We start from the raw sequence: 14804 nt of genomic DNA on the forward strand, positions 1-14804 counted from the left end.
AAAAAAAAAAAAAAAAGATCTGCAGGGGATGAAGACAATGGTCCAGAGATGTGGGGTGGCATTGGAGGGGAGCCATGGATATGAGTAAGAAAGGAGGAGAAAAGGGCAGGGCTTGGGGACGGGGCTTAATGGAGAGGAAGATTGGAATATACCAGTCAGAGACTTTCACAGTCCCTTTTCTTTCATCAACATTTACAGTCAGATGCTGAAAGCTTTCACCAAAGAAGCAGGGATTTTTCTGAAAGAGGGGCTGGAAGCTCCATCCAGAATTGGGTGACTGTCTGGAAATATAGCAGAGGCCTCTCTAGCAGCCAGTGGGAAGGTCAAACTCACGAGACCTTTGGTCAGTGTGATGGGTCCAAAGTAATTGGCATCCATGATCTTTTTGTCGAGTTCCAGAGAAATCTTATGGGCAGGCCCCTTCACCTTCATGCTGGCATTGTTGATGAGGATGTCCACGCAGCCGTAGCAATCCAGGACCTCTTTGGCCACATCCTGGACACAGCTGATGTCCGAGAGATCCAAGAGGACAAGCTTTGGGGTGAATGTCTGCTGGACGAATGAAAGAGTCAAGGCACATGTGGGCACATCCCCGCAGACCTTGGGACCCTTCAATCTAAGAGCCACCCCTTTTGAAACTCAGAGCTCATGGAATGACTACAAACAAATGATGAGGAAGAAGCAGAGATGACTCTGGGAGGAAGGAAATTGATGGAGAAAATGCATCCCTGGGGACCAGAGCAACAACATTCCCAACACGCAAACATGCAGTCATAAGTCTGAACTTCTGGTCAAGGGGCCAGACCTGAGAAATCCAAGTGGAGGCCATGCATTGATTCTGCTGGCGATGTCATTTCTTATAACACTTCTGAGCTCCTTTTTGGAAATCGCTTTCAAACTGGCTTCCAAGCCACAAGAGAATCTGCCCAGTACTTTGTAGCCACGTTTAATTTTTGGCCAAAATCATACAGTCAACACAGTTTTTTTGGAGCACCATCTATGTGCCAGGCATTTGTGTTCAGCCCTAAACATTTGATATCGTCAAGAGTCTCATGGGTTAGAAGGGATACAGATGGAAAAATTGATGTTACCATATGGTGAATGCGATCCCAGTGTTTGACAAACACTAGCCCTGAGATACGGCCTTAAAAAAAGTTTCCCTGGTCAAATTTGCTTAGGAAATGCAGACTATCATATGTTCTTCTTGGAGATAACACAATGCACATTTGCATAGCAAAGGCCCTGAAAAGTCCTGCCTTAGTCAGACAAGCTTGGCTTAACTCAGTATTTCCCACACAGTTGACTTCAGAACCTCGTTTGTACTACTTAATAACCAATACCTAATAAGATCCCAAGAAACATACCTTGGAGTACGTTGTGTTACCCTGGTCGCTCCATCTCCTCGAATACCAGAGTTAGTTCTGAATGATTTTTGGCTATTTCCAAAATCAAATTCAACATCAAGGGAAAAGATCAAAAAAAAAAAAAAAAAATCCTGAAGAGAGCTCTATGAAGGCAATGTCTTTTTCTTTTTTTCACATAAATTCATTTATTTATTTATTTTTGGCTGTGTTGGGTCTTCGTTGCTGTGCACAGGCTTTCTCTAGTTGTGGCGAGTGGGGGCTACTCTTCGTTGTGGTGCGTGGGCTTCTCATTGCCTTGGCTTCTCTTGTTGCGGAGCACCGGCTCTAGGCGTGCAGGCTTCAGTAGTTGTGGCACGCGGGCTCAGTCGTTGTGGCACACGGGCTTCGTTGCTCCACGGCATTTGGGATCTTCCCAGACCAGGGCTCGAACCCGTGTTCCCTGCATCGGCAGGTGGATTCTTAACCACTGTGCCACCAGGGAAGCCCCTGAAAGCAATTTCTTAAAACAGTGCTCCAGAAATGCTTTGAAAACCCCAGCTGCATTGAAATGTGTTCACCTCCTGTGTAACTTCATGGAAGGGGACTTCACATCCCTGATTTCTTTGAAGGAAAAAAATTTTTTTTTTTTTGGCTTGTGGGATCTTAGTTCCCTGACCAGGGATTGAACCTGGGCCATGGCAGCGAAAGCGCCAAGTCCTAACCACTGGACTGCCAGGGAATTCCCTCTTTGAAGGAAATATTATTTGAAGTATTATTTAAAAAATCAGCCATGAGTGTTTATAAACAGAGCCCGTATCTGTGACATACCATATTTTCTGGATCCTCTTTGAGTCTGACTTAAATAGAATGGGCGGGGTGGGGGGGAGGCTCAGAGGCCAGAGGCACGATGAGGGGTCAAAATGAGCCAACCCCCAAGTTGGCAGACCTACCTGTGTCAAGATTACGTTTCCCCAGGACTTCCCTGGTGGCGCAGTGGTTAAGAATCCGCCTGCCAATGCAGGGGACATGGGTTCAATCCCCAATCCAGGAAGATCCCACATGCCTCGGAGCAACTAAGCCCCTGCACCACAACTACTGAGCCTGCGCTCTAGAACCCACGTGCCACAACTACTGAAGCCTGCATGCCTAGAGCCCGGCTCCGCAACAAGAGAAAACACCGCAATGAGAAGCCCGTGCACGGCAACGAAGAGTAGCCCCCGCTCCCCGCAACTAGAGAAAGCCCGAGCAGAAACGAAGACCCAATGCAGCCAAAAATAAATAAAATTAAATTTTAAAAAATACATTAAAAAAAATTACATTTCCCCAAAGCAAAATTTCACCCAAATTTCACCGAAAGAGCTGCTCTGTAACAAGCAACGAAGGCTAAGGGTGTCCAGGGGTTGCCCATGCCGGCTGCCAGAAGGCCTTACCTTGCTGGGGTCAGCCACACTGATCAGGGCATCGTATAGACTCTGAAGCCTCTCCCAGTTCTTTCCGCACAGCACCAGCCTGGCCCCGCTGGTATGGAACACCCGAGCACACTCTGAGGGGAAGAAGGAAGGAGGACAGGACACACTGGGGATGAAACCACTGATGGGGAGCCCCTCTCTCTTACAAATTCAAGGATTCAAAGAATTCAAAAGCCTTAGAGCCATGAGTTCCTTTAGAGGTCACTGCATTCAACTTCCTCTGGAATTTCTTCTTGGTTCCAGCCTCAGCATGGCTGCCTCCTGTGAAGGGCATCTCACAGAGGTGTGAAATAACCCCTCCTCCATTGGGTAGTTCTGATTATTAGGACATTCTTTCTTAAACTGGACAGAAAGATGACTCCATCAAACAAGATCCCCAGAAGCACAGCTCTAAATATATCTCAATCTGAAGATATTGGAGACAGCTGCCATGTTTTTTCAGACCAAATGTCACTAGTTTCCTCCATATTTTCTCTGTGGGTCGATACTCCAGCCAGGGTTCTTTTTATTAAGAAAGGAAACCTGCCTGCTGTCTAGTAAGTTTTACTCTGGTTGAATTTCTGACTCACCCAACGTCCCAGTGTTTTTTTTTTTTTTTTTTTTTTTGGGCCATACCGCACGGCATGCGAGATCTTAGTTCCCCAACCAGGCATTGAACCTGTGCCCCCTACGGTGGAAGTGTGGGGTTTTAACCACTGGCCTGCCAGGGAGGTCCCTCACCCAATGTTCTTAACTGGGAAGTAGGTGGTAGATACAATTATTCTTATGTGGCAATAACAATGATATTTAAGAACAATACAAGCTAACAGATTTTGACAGTTTACTTGTTTGAGTAGCTATTGAAAGGGATTCACATATATTAGCTCATTTAATTCTCACAGTCATCCCATGCAGCAGTTTCTTAGGTTGGGTTCCCTAAAAGCAGAATCTAAGACAGGGATTCAGGCAGCCAGGATTAATTCAGGGAGAGTGTTCTTCAGAGAAAATCTGTCAGGGAGTAAGGGCATGGGGTAGGTGAAGGGGAAGGATAAAGTCTAGCTTTGGCTGGACCCAAGGAAGGCTCTGGACTGTAAACCCAGCTGCAAGACTGTCCCACCTGTATGCAAGGGGACTGTCTTTTGTACACGTGTGTCAACCAGTCACTGATGGTGTGCTGCCTCCCTCCGGGGGTGGGTACAAAGGGTGTCCACTGGCAGAGGGGAAGTCTGTGAGCCATGGCCACCAACACTCATAGGACCTGGGGGGTGGATGAACTGACCAGGTACAGGAATCTAGGAGGGGCACCAACAACACTATTACAGGGGAGTAGCTATTACTGTCCCATTTTTACACCAAGCACTGGTGACCCGGGCTGCCTGGGGATGCCAAAGGGTAGTTGGGCAGTACTGGGTGCCCACTAGGGGCTGGAAATCCTGTGTGCCATGGCTCTACATGATCTTATGTTTGTGTGATTTTCTCCTGCAAGTCTCAACAGTTGGAGCAGGTGGAGAGAAGGGGACCAGCTGGACAGGACAGTTGGCAGGGGTTTGATAAGTGGGCATTGTGGGCAGGGGAATTGTGGTATTGGAGAGGGAGCAACTGATGTGCTGGACCATTCAGTCTAAGCCAGATGGGAGCAGAAGTGAAGGCAGGAGGGGCTGATGGAGAAGGAAAGGAGGAGGCTCTAGGGAGGGGAGGTCTCAGTGAGGTCTAGAAACAGATGTGGCTGGGGGAAGCTGTGGTCAGTTCTGCTGACAGAGGGAAACTTGAATCAAAAAATAACTGTGTGGGGCTTCCCTGGTGGTGCAGTGGTTAAGAATCTGTCTGCCAATGCAGGGGACACGGGTTCGAGCCCTAGTCTGGGAAGATCCCACATGCCGCGGAGCGATTAAGCCCGTGCGCCACAACTACTGAGCCTGCGCTCTAGAGCCCGCGAGCCACAACTTCTGAGCCTTCATGCCACAACTGCTGAAGCCCACGTGCCTAGAGCCCGTGCTCTGCAGCAAGAGAAGCCACCACAATGAGAAGCCCGTGCACCACAACGAAGAGTAGCCCCCACTCGCTGCAACTAGAGAAAAGCCCACGCGCAGCAACAAAGACCCAACGCAGCCATAAATAAGTAACTAAATAAAATTTATAAAAAAGAAATAACTGTGTGAACAATGTCACCTTGAATTGTTAGGATCATAGAGAATGGAAGATTTCTCTAAATGTAGGTGTTTTATTGAGAAAAGGGCTGTTCCTGATGATTCTGGCTGGCAAAATTCAATACAGATGTCAGTCCATCTCCCAGTGAATTTGTTGCAGTAAATCAAGATCCCAGCATGTCTTGGAAAGTGACAGAAAGATCCTAAACTTTATTTGGAATAACTTACAAACTTTACTTGGAATAATAAATATGCAAGAAACCAAAGAAAATTTTGATAAACAATAATGGGAGTGGACTATCAGTTATTAAAATATATTACAAGGGCTTCCCTGGTGGCGCAGTGGTTGAGAATCTGCCTGCTAATGCAGGGGACATGGGTTCGAGCCCTGGTCTGGGAGGATCCCACATGCCGCAGAGCAACTAGGCCCGTGAGCCACAACTACTGAGCCTGCGTGTCTGGAGCCTGTGCTCCACAACAAGAGAGGCCGCGATAGTGAGAGGCCCGTGCTCTGCGATGAAGAGTGGCCCCCGCTTGCCACAACTAGAGAAAGCCCTTGCACAGAAACGAAGACCCAACACAGCAAAAATAAATAAATTAATTAATAAACCCCTACCCCCAACATCTTCTGAAAAAAAAAAAAAGAATCCGTCTGCCAATGCAGGGGACGCGGGTTCGAGCCCTGGTCCGGGAAGATCCCACATGCCGTGGAGCAACGAAGCCTGTGCGCCACAACTACTGAGCCTGCACTCTAGAGCCTGCGAGCCACAACTACTGAAGCCCACGCGCCTAAAGCCTGTGCTCTGCAACAAGAGAAGCCACCACGATGAGAAGCCCGCGCGCCACAACGAAGAGTAGCCCCCGCTCGCCACAGCTAGAGAAAGCCCGCGCGCAGCAATGAAGACCCAACGCAGCCAAAAGTAAAAAAATAAATAAATTTATATAAAACAAATAGAGCCGAGTATTCATAAGAATTTAGCATATGGTAAAGTTAGCACGTTGAATCAGTGGGAAAAGAACATACTATTTAAAAGAGATTTTTGGCCCACTGGGTAACTATTTGAGAGGGAAAAAAGTCTAAGTACAATTTACCAAATGTATTAAATAACTAAACGTAAAAATAGAACCATAAAAGACCTAGAAGAAAATAGAGATATATTGCTTTGGGGAAAGATCTTTTAAGCACAGCACTGAAGGAAGAAATAATATAAATTATTTACAGGTTTTTATCCTTAAAAAAACAAAATCCTTCCTTACAGAAGAAAACATAAATAAAAATTAAGAGGGAGATAAATTGAGGAAACCTATTTATAATACATATGTCGGAAAAGGGGTTAACTTATTTAATCCACAAAGAACTCTTGTAAATCAATAAAGGCCCTAATAAAGAAATTGGCTGGTGAGATGTGTAAGCAATTCATAAAAACACAAAGAGCTAATACACAGAAGATAGAAGTTCAATGTCAATAATAAAGAAATGCAAATTAAAAGATGACAATCAAAACAAAATTGGTAATAATCACATATTCACTGCTGGTTGTAGTGTAAATTGCTACCGTCTTTTGGAAGAAAAATGAAAAGAATCCTTAAAAGTAAGCATGGCCCAGTTATTTTATTGATGGGCATTTATTCTAAGGAGATAATTAAGAATGCGTGGAATAGTTAAAATGTTATTTATCTCAATATCATAATAATAAAGAGTTGGAGATGTTGGTTAGGTGGATGATGGTGTATCTATATATCAGTTATTTCAAAGGCTTTAAAACTGATGTTGCAGAAGTGGGTCTGCCGACATGGAAATCTCACAATATAGTACGTTTTCTTAAAAAGATTCAAACAGTGTGTCTAACACAGTGCCATAACACTTGACTGTGTGTATTATTGGTTGTTAAATTGCACCCATGATTATGTAACAAGGTTTAAAATTGGGATTTCCAAGATCAGATATAAAATTCCAAAGTGACAGTCCAAGATGCAGATTTTCAAAGAAAATTACTGAAACCCTGTTTCATGAATACCCTTTACTCCTAATAGGATGCAAACGGATAAGGCAGAGGAGAGAGGGGACTTGGAAAGAGGGCGTTTGTGGAGAGAACACCATTAGGTGAGTTTTTGCCCCTTATCTCCATCCTAGAGAGAAGAGCGTGACCATGTGAACACACACTGTGAGTTCCCTGCAGCCGGGAGCCTGGAGTGATATCTGAGTTGCACCTGGGGAATCTCATGGGCGTCCCCAACTATCCCAGAGCAGAGCGGGGAGAGCTGGGGCTGCCCCAGAGGTTGGTCTCTTTACTGAGGGACCCTCCCATCCACCACAACCACTTGGACCAGAGGTGAATCATGAGCTGGCTGGGAGCTCTTGAATTCTGCCCAAGAAGGCCTCTGAGAAGGGCAGTGGGACTCTAACACAGGGCGTATGTGCACAGACTGCCCCAAACCAGGGGTGGCATGGGAACTGAGCAAGGGGAGTGCACCTGCCCCGTGGCAAGTGCAGGTGAATATCCCAGGGGGTGCCTCTGAAGGACCCACAATAGAGCCCATGAGAGAAAGAATCCACTCGGTTTTTTTTGTTTTGTTTTGTTTTGTTTTTTGCGGTACGCGGGCCTCTCACTGCTGTGGCCTCTCCCGTCGCGGCGCACAGGCTCCGGACGCGCAGGCCCAGCGGCCATGGCTCACGGGCCCAGCCGCTCCGCGGCATGTGGGATCCTCCCGGACCGGGGCACGAACCCGTGTCCCCTGCATCGGCAGGCGGACTCCCAACCACTGCGCCACCAGGGAAGCCCTCCACTCGGTTTTAAATGTGTGCCAGGCATGGAGCTCGACGCCGGCTTCTGAGAGTGTCAGTCAGCTGAGAATTTTTCCTGTCTTCCTTCTCTCCTCCCCTTCCTGCCCCTCCACCCCCAGAGGGGTCAGAAAGAGCAGCAAACTGGCCGGCAACTCGCCCTAGCTGGGGGCAGGTATGGGAAGGGAGAAGGGAACTCGAACTTCAACGAAAACGGACACGTTTATCAATGTATTGGACCGGGCACTGCAGTTTCTGAATCAAAGCTATGTTTGGGAATTTATCGTGACCAAAGGGTTTGGTATAATCTAATAGTAATCAGAAAAGCTACGAGACTGTCTGATTTTTTTCTTTTTAAATCAAGATGCAAAGGAAGACTTTCCCTTCTGCATGAGAGCCCGGGGTGGGCTGTCTCCCTGTACCCCTCCCCTCCCCACGTGTGCTTGCCCCCTGACGGTTATACATCTCAGCATCACAAAGTTGCTGGAAGGAAACAGGATGAAGAGTTCCCGAGTGCGTGGGGTTCTGGGTGTGTTTTCGGTTCTTTTTTTCTCGAAAAATCCTCTTTAATATATGTGGTTCCTATAATGACACAATTCGCTAAAAGAAACTTGACCTGGAGGGAGAATGCCTAGCCTCCCCGCGTTTGGGCTGTAATTCTGAGTGGCGGCAGCAGCTGCGCTGGGTGTGGGCATTCGTGGAGGTCGTGTTTCACAGACCAGAGGGGCGTGGTTCAGTGAGTGGAGCGGAGTCACCCACCACCCCGCCGCTGGTGAGTGGTGAAGCCAGGAGGGACCCCAAGTGCTGACATTCCCGTTGGGTCCCTTGTTCCGCTGCTGACAAAGGAGCAGGTTGGGGCTATACTGTCCCTGATGACGGGCGCTCTTACAGGCTGGCCACTGGGGCAGGGTGAGGGTCTGTGTGCCAGGAGCCAGACCAAACCTGTGGCCTTGACCTCCTTAGGAGAGGCAGCCATGGGTGTTTGTTACCATCACCCATTTCCCCCCCTTCTCTGCTGACACCTCACCTTTGCCAGGTGGACCCGGGAGGCTGGAGCCCAGTGGTGCATCACTGCTTTGGTGCAGCCCAAAGGCACGCTCCCAAATGGGTCCTTTCTGCCAAGGCCAGGCATTAGGTATAATACCCAGGTGTTCTTATTTTATTCTTTATCAGCTCAGCACAACCTATATCTTGTATCAAGCACGTGGACGCCAGGCTTGTTCTTTTTCACTCAGCAAACATATTAATACATGGAGCCCTTACTTCCATAGTTCCTCAAACCTAAGATGCCGCCCGCCTGCAAGAGACTTTCTGATTTCTGAGATATTAAAATGCACAAGGATGGCCCGTGACAACTGTAAGACGCCGTTGACTGAGAGACCATTAGCTCAATTTCAGAAACGTTTAAAGGGGAAAAACCGTGCATCTTAGAGGTGATGCAACACAGTCAGGGTCTGTGGTCTCTGAAGCAATTCAAGTACAGTGGTTAAGTATTTTGAGAGTCACTCTTGCTGCAGACACAGTGGGGTCCAAGGTGACCCCATCCCTGACTTGGCCGAATTGTGTGGGCTTGGGGTGAGGGTTAGAAGTCCTGATCTCTATCTGTCTGGTTTCCCTAGGAGACGGCTTGGAACTGGGTTCCTTGATGCTGTCCAGAGCTACCCACTGAGTTCTGTGGGACTGGGCGTGTACTGTGGGCTGTGTGTAGCCTATATCATCCGCTTGGTGCCCCTCACTTTTCTCTTGCCTTGGACCTGAGAAATGGAGCACTTTGAACCCAGGATCGCTGTGGTCAGCAGCATGTCCTGGCTAAGCATTTATTTAATGTCACCCATGCCCAGCTTCTCAAGCTACTTATAAATACTCGGACTTTATGTTTTTCTGCTTTGCATTTCTTTCTAGGGTGAGTCCATAAGAGACAGTGAAAAAGAGCAGTGACACGCACGAGTCATGACAGAGACTAGACCATATTCCTCTGAAAATGCCATTGTGCTCCTGAGATGTATTTCCTGGGCACCTGATTTGTACAGTGTTTACTTATAATAGAATGAGACTTTTAAAAATAAATAAACAAGACTACTAAACCAAATATACATCTCTCAGCAATAGATAGAAGTCCTGTCTAGTAAGACAGAAAATCAGGACAGTTATAGAACAGCCTTCTCAACCAACAGGATCTAATCGACATTTGTAACTCACTTCATTCATGAGCAGCAGAATGCACATGCCTTTCACACACCCATGGATCATTCACCAAGAGGGTCCGTGCCCTGGACCAACTGAGAAATACCCAGATACGCCACTAATGGTAGTGTATTTCTGTGAGGAGCCGTGGGACCCAGAAACCAGTGCCTTAGGGACCGTCCAAAAGGGAGGAGCCATCGAGGCGCCAGGGAATGAAGGTGATGAAGGGGTCTCGGGTTGGCAGCTGTCCTGATGCTTGATGGGCGTGTTCTGCTTGAAGAACGGTCTTCCCCAAAGACTGACTCTGCATGTCTCTGGGTGGGTGTCTTTGCTCCATTTCCCCAGGGCACCCACTACTCCCTGTTGTCTTGTGTCTGGTCTGACTGGCAAACGTGTGTGCCTGGTTTGTCCCTGTGGAAGATGGAATTTGTGTCCCCCTGTGCCTTGTGAGTATTGAGTCTAGTGATTCTGGATATCCTCCTTGGGAACTGCTTCTGGGACCCACATAGGGGCCACATAAGAACCTAGTTTTACTGCCTTACTCTTTCTTTTTTATCTCACGTGGTGAACCCAGGTCAATCACCCACTGAAATGGAACCCATTCTTGAGGCATGCAGATGGGCTGCTGTTGGGGTGCCCAGGGGAAGGAGAATCCGAGAGAATTCCCAGATGGGAGGTTACAAATGTTCTCGTAATGCTAGCACCATGGGAGTGGGTGCCCAGCCCACCAGCGGGCCTCTTTGGAAGGGGCAGTGCTCATTTCAGGATGTAGAGGGCTCAACAGATACTGGTTGAGTGACCTAATGAGTGTTTGGCTGGTGGGTTCGACATTTGATTAAAAATAACAAAAACGGTACCCAAACTATGTGACACATGGGGCTGCACTACCATTGTTAGGGATGAGAGAGATCTTAAAAACCTAAGGGCATTTACTATCTCTTATGTCACACATGCTGCCAGCAGAAGGGCCCTCTGAGACCATCTAATTCAGGAGTTGCAAACGTAAATGACTTCAAGGCCAGGAGGTGATGTGGTTGAGAGAATCAGGCCGAGTGTAAGACAATAGGGATTAGTGGGGTGTGTGGCACACTGGTGTTTGCACGTTCTGCATAATTATCACCGTTGCTGACACTTGCGAGGTGCCCACTCTAGTTCCAGGCACTGTTCTAAGTGCTCTCCATCTATTAATTCGTTTACTCATCACAAGAGCATTATGAGGCAGAAGGTATTAGTATCCTTGCTTTCAGATGAGAAACCCAAGGCCGAGCAGTGCATCACCAGCTGGTAAGTGGCGGAGCCAAGACTTCAACCCCACCCCCCAAGTTTGGCCTCATCACCAGTTCACTGCCCCAGCTGAGGGCTTTGCACTTCGAAATTTCTAGAAACCCCCCTGGAGGCAAAACAAGTCATGTCTGCAGACCGACTTTGGCCCTTAGTCTGTGAGTTTGCAACCCCAGATACTCCAATCCCCTCATGTCTCAGGCGAGAAAGCTGCAGCCTCCAAGAAAGAAGACACTTGCTGGTTAATGACAGATGCTGGGAGAGAACACAGCCTCGATCCACGCCCGACCTGCCCAGCGGGCTCACCCACACGCCACCCTGTTGCCTCTCATCCTTCAGGGCAGGAGTGGGCACGAGAGGGGGCAAAGTTCGCTTACCCTTGCCCAGTCCTGAGATGGCATCGGTGACGACCACCACCTTGTTCTGCGCGGCTGACTTGGACCACAGATTGGACACCTCCTGGTAGATGAAGAGGAGGCCGCTGATTCCCAAGAGCAGCAAGGGCAGCAGGAGGACAGCTGGGACTCCCATCTTGTGCTGGGGGAAAATGGGAAGAAGGAATCCGCTCTGCAAAGAGACTCTGATCGGGACATGGGGCAGGGGGAGGCCTGAGGCTGCCGGCTGCACTCACGCCCCAAGCCCGGAGCCCGCTGTCCAGGGAGCCGGGTTCTGTGCAGACTCCCAGAGGGCTGCTTCCTAGAACACCTGGCCGGCACGCTAATCCCCAAACGGCCAATGAAGAGAAAATTACTCACGGCGTCTCCAGAAGCAAATGGAATCCGGCCTGCCCTCCCAAAGGTTAATTACAAATTTAATTAAAATGGGTCTGCATTTTTGGAAGGAAAGCCATGTGTTAAGGCCACTTGCTTGGGCCCTAATGGATATTTATAGCTCTCTGTGCACTAAAGGGCTTTCGGGGTAAATATAGTGTCTCTTCTGATATTCAGGAACACATGCTGGCCGGGTCTGATTTCAGAGTTCCTGCCAAGCCTTTTAAAGCTCTCCCGGGTGCCTCACTATTAGAGATTCCTCTGCAGTTTGGGGCTGGGCATTAGGGATTGGGACCTGGGATTTCAGCACTAACACCCTCGCCTTCTCTTCCTATAACCCTCCCATCAGGTAGCTTCCATGTAGCTCAGACTGGTATGGCAGTGAGCCGTCTGGCCTTCCCTTTCCAGTTGGGGGTGAAAAGCACAGAAAATCTGTTAAACGGAATGGAGCCTGTTGCAGAATGAAACACTTGGAAGCGTGACATGAACTACGGGAAAGAGCAGTTTGGAGCTGTTCCTCTTCAGTCAAGTGCTTCCACATTTCTGAGCCTTAGCTTCCTCATCTCTAAAATGGGCACAACAGTCTCATCTTGCAGGACTGTTGGGAGAACAAAATAATATACTGCATCTCAACAACAGACTCTGAGAAGATCACTCTTGTTATCTTTAGTGATTGAGAATACTAAGAATGTACCCCAAATGTCAAATATTTTCATTACTTAAGGAAACTCAGTAGGATTAGAAATGGAGAGAGATAGTAGCTACTATGGAAAACAGTATGGAGGTTCCTTAAAAAACTAAAAATTGAGCTGCCATATGATCCAGCAATCCCACCCCTGGGTATACTTCTAGGAAAAAATGAAAACACTAGTTCGAAAAGATACATGCACCCCAAGATTCATAGCAGCACTATTTACAATAGCCAAGACGTGGAAACAAACCAAGTGCCCATTAACAGGCGACTGGCTTAAGAAGATGTGATATATATAGAGAGAGAAGTATCGCCATTTGCAGCAACATGGCTGGACCTAGAGATTATTATGCTTAGTGAAGTAAGTCAGACAAGACCCATACCATATGATACCGCTTATATGTGGAATTTAAAAATAATACAAATGAATGTATATACAATACAGATTTACAATCCTAGAAAACAAACTTGTGAATTACCAAAGGAGGGGGCGAGGGACAAATTAGGAGTATGAGATTAACAGATACAAACTACCGTACATAAAATAGATAAGCAACGAGAATTTACTGCATAGCACAGGGAATTATGTTTGATACCTTGTAACAACCTATAATGAAATAGAATCTGCAAAAAAAAAAAAAAAACCTCACAACTGAATCACTGTGCTGTATACCTGAAACTAATGCAATATTGTAAACCATCTATATTAAAAAATCAAGGACTTCCCTGGTGGCACAGTGGTTGAGAGTCCGCCTGCCGATGCAGGGGACACGGGTTCGAGCCCTGGTCCGGGAAGATCCCACATGCCGCGGAGCAACTAAGCCCATGCGCCACAACTACTGAGCCTGCGCTCTAGAGCCCACGAGCCACAACTGCTGAGCCTGTGCAGCACAACTACTGAAGCCCGTGCGCCTAGAGCCCGTGCTCCGCAACAAGAGAAGCCACCGCAATGAGAAGCCCGCGCACCGCAATGAAGAGTAGAGCCCGCTCACCGCAACTAGAGAAAGCCCGCGCGCAGCAACGAAGACCCAGTGCAGCCAAACATAAATAAATAAAATAAATAAATTTAAAAAAGAAAAGAAAATTGGCAGCCCTAACCCCTGTGTTGTTCAAGGGTATTAGCAATGTGGAGTCACTGGTGCTATTGACAGGAATGTCTGTGTGAGGTTTACCATGAGGATTCAGTTCTCCTTCAAACTTGCCGTCAGTGGTTCTGTAATGAGCAACCCTGCAAGGTGGTCCATTGTCCACCCAACTCCCTACATCTGATACTTTGAAAGCACAACCTTCTCTCCACCTTGATCTTGGACGACAGCCTTGCCAAATCCGGAAGATGCTTGAAGCCACCAGCCCACAAGATCTCAGAGCTTCGTTGAATAATGTCAGGCAGCTTCATCTTTGCCTCATGGCCCTAGTAATGAGGAGGAGGCAGGACAGGGCGTGGGTTCTCTGGAGCAGAATTAAGTTTGGACTCAAAGTTCTCACAGGAGCTTCAGTTGTACCTGCAAAAACTCATATCCACTAAGGGTGGTTGGAGTTTCCTTTTCTTTCAAATGAATTGCCACAGACAAGGAATATTCCAACCCAAACACAATCTTTAGTCTACCAAGAGATTCTTGCTCCAAATCCCTCTCTACTTTACTGCCCCACTTAAGAAAGATGGCTGAAGCTTCACCTAACCCTGAAATAATGGTATTTGCTAGTCCAAGAATTGAGAACTAAGGCCAGTATGAATGCATTTATGGGGTCGGGCACCATTCTGGGAAACCTGGGATGTGAAAGTCACAGTCTAGATCAGAGCTAGTCCCAGCCTGCCTTCACCTCTGGGGCCTCTGCAGTCTCCTCGGTTCCAGGGAGAAGCCACGCTTGGAACCACATCTAGTTGCAGGCCGAGTGTAGCTTGCACTCGCCCTAATCCATCTGTGAATAAGAGAAGAGCTTCATCCCAGCGTTTACAGCCCCTTTACTCCTCCGTAACATGCCCCGGCGCCCTGCCCTCTGACAGCCTCACTTAGGGAGGGAGAAGGGGAGAAAAGAATGTGGCTCCCACTACGCCTCCAGAAAGGCAGCATGATGGGTTTGAAGTTGGACAGCCCTGAGTCTGAACCTCAGTTCTGCTTCTGACTTGTGTGTAGCCTCAGGCACACACGTAAACCTT

The 14804-nt window shown here is 47.8% G+C and overlaps 1 protein-coding gene and 1 non-coding gene across 4 annotated transcripts in view; both read right to left on the reverse strand.

The window, feature by feature from the left end:
* The window catches only part of DHRS7C (dehydrogenase/reductase 7C), an 18813-nt gene extending 6749 nt beyond the window's left edge, over nucleotides 1-12064 (reverse strand). Inside the window, exons 1-4 of one of the 3 annotated variants that reach the window (XM_007457841.1) lie at nucleotides 11941-12064; nucleotides 11563-11722; nucleotides 2774-2886; nucleotides 339-549 (exon numbers count right to left, since the gene is read on the reverse strand). In XM_007457841.1, coding sequence (XP_007457903.1) covers nucleotides 339-549; nucleotides 2774-2886; nucleotides 11563-11716 — 478 coding nt within the window. In that variant the 5' untranslated portion in view covers nucleotides 11717-11722; nucleotides 11941-12064. Of the gene's footprint in view, nucleotides 1-338; nucleotides 553-2773; nucleotides 2887-11562; nucleotides 11724-11940 lie in introns of those variants that run through there. The other 2 variants (XM_007457840.1, XM_007457839.1) reach the window with 2 other exon arrangements.
* TRNAE-UUC (transfer RNA glutamic acid (anticodon UUC)) lies at nucleotides 2011-2082 on the reverse strand. The gene has a single exon. It is a non-coding gene; the product is annotated as a tRNA-Glu (tRNA).
* Nucleotides 12065-14804: the final 2740 nt, after the last annotated feature.

Source organism: Lipotes vexillifer, unplaced genomic scaffold, assembly GCF_000442215.2.
Source record: "Lipotes vexillifer unplaced genomic scaffold, Lipotes_vexillifer_v1.1 scaffold611, whole genome shotgun sequence".
In the NCBI taxonomy this organism is placed as follows: Eukaryota; Metazoa; Chordata; class Mammalia; order Artiodactyla; family Lipotidae; genus Lipotes; species Lipotes vexillifer.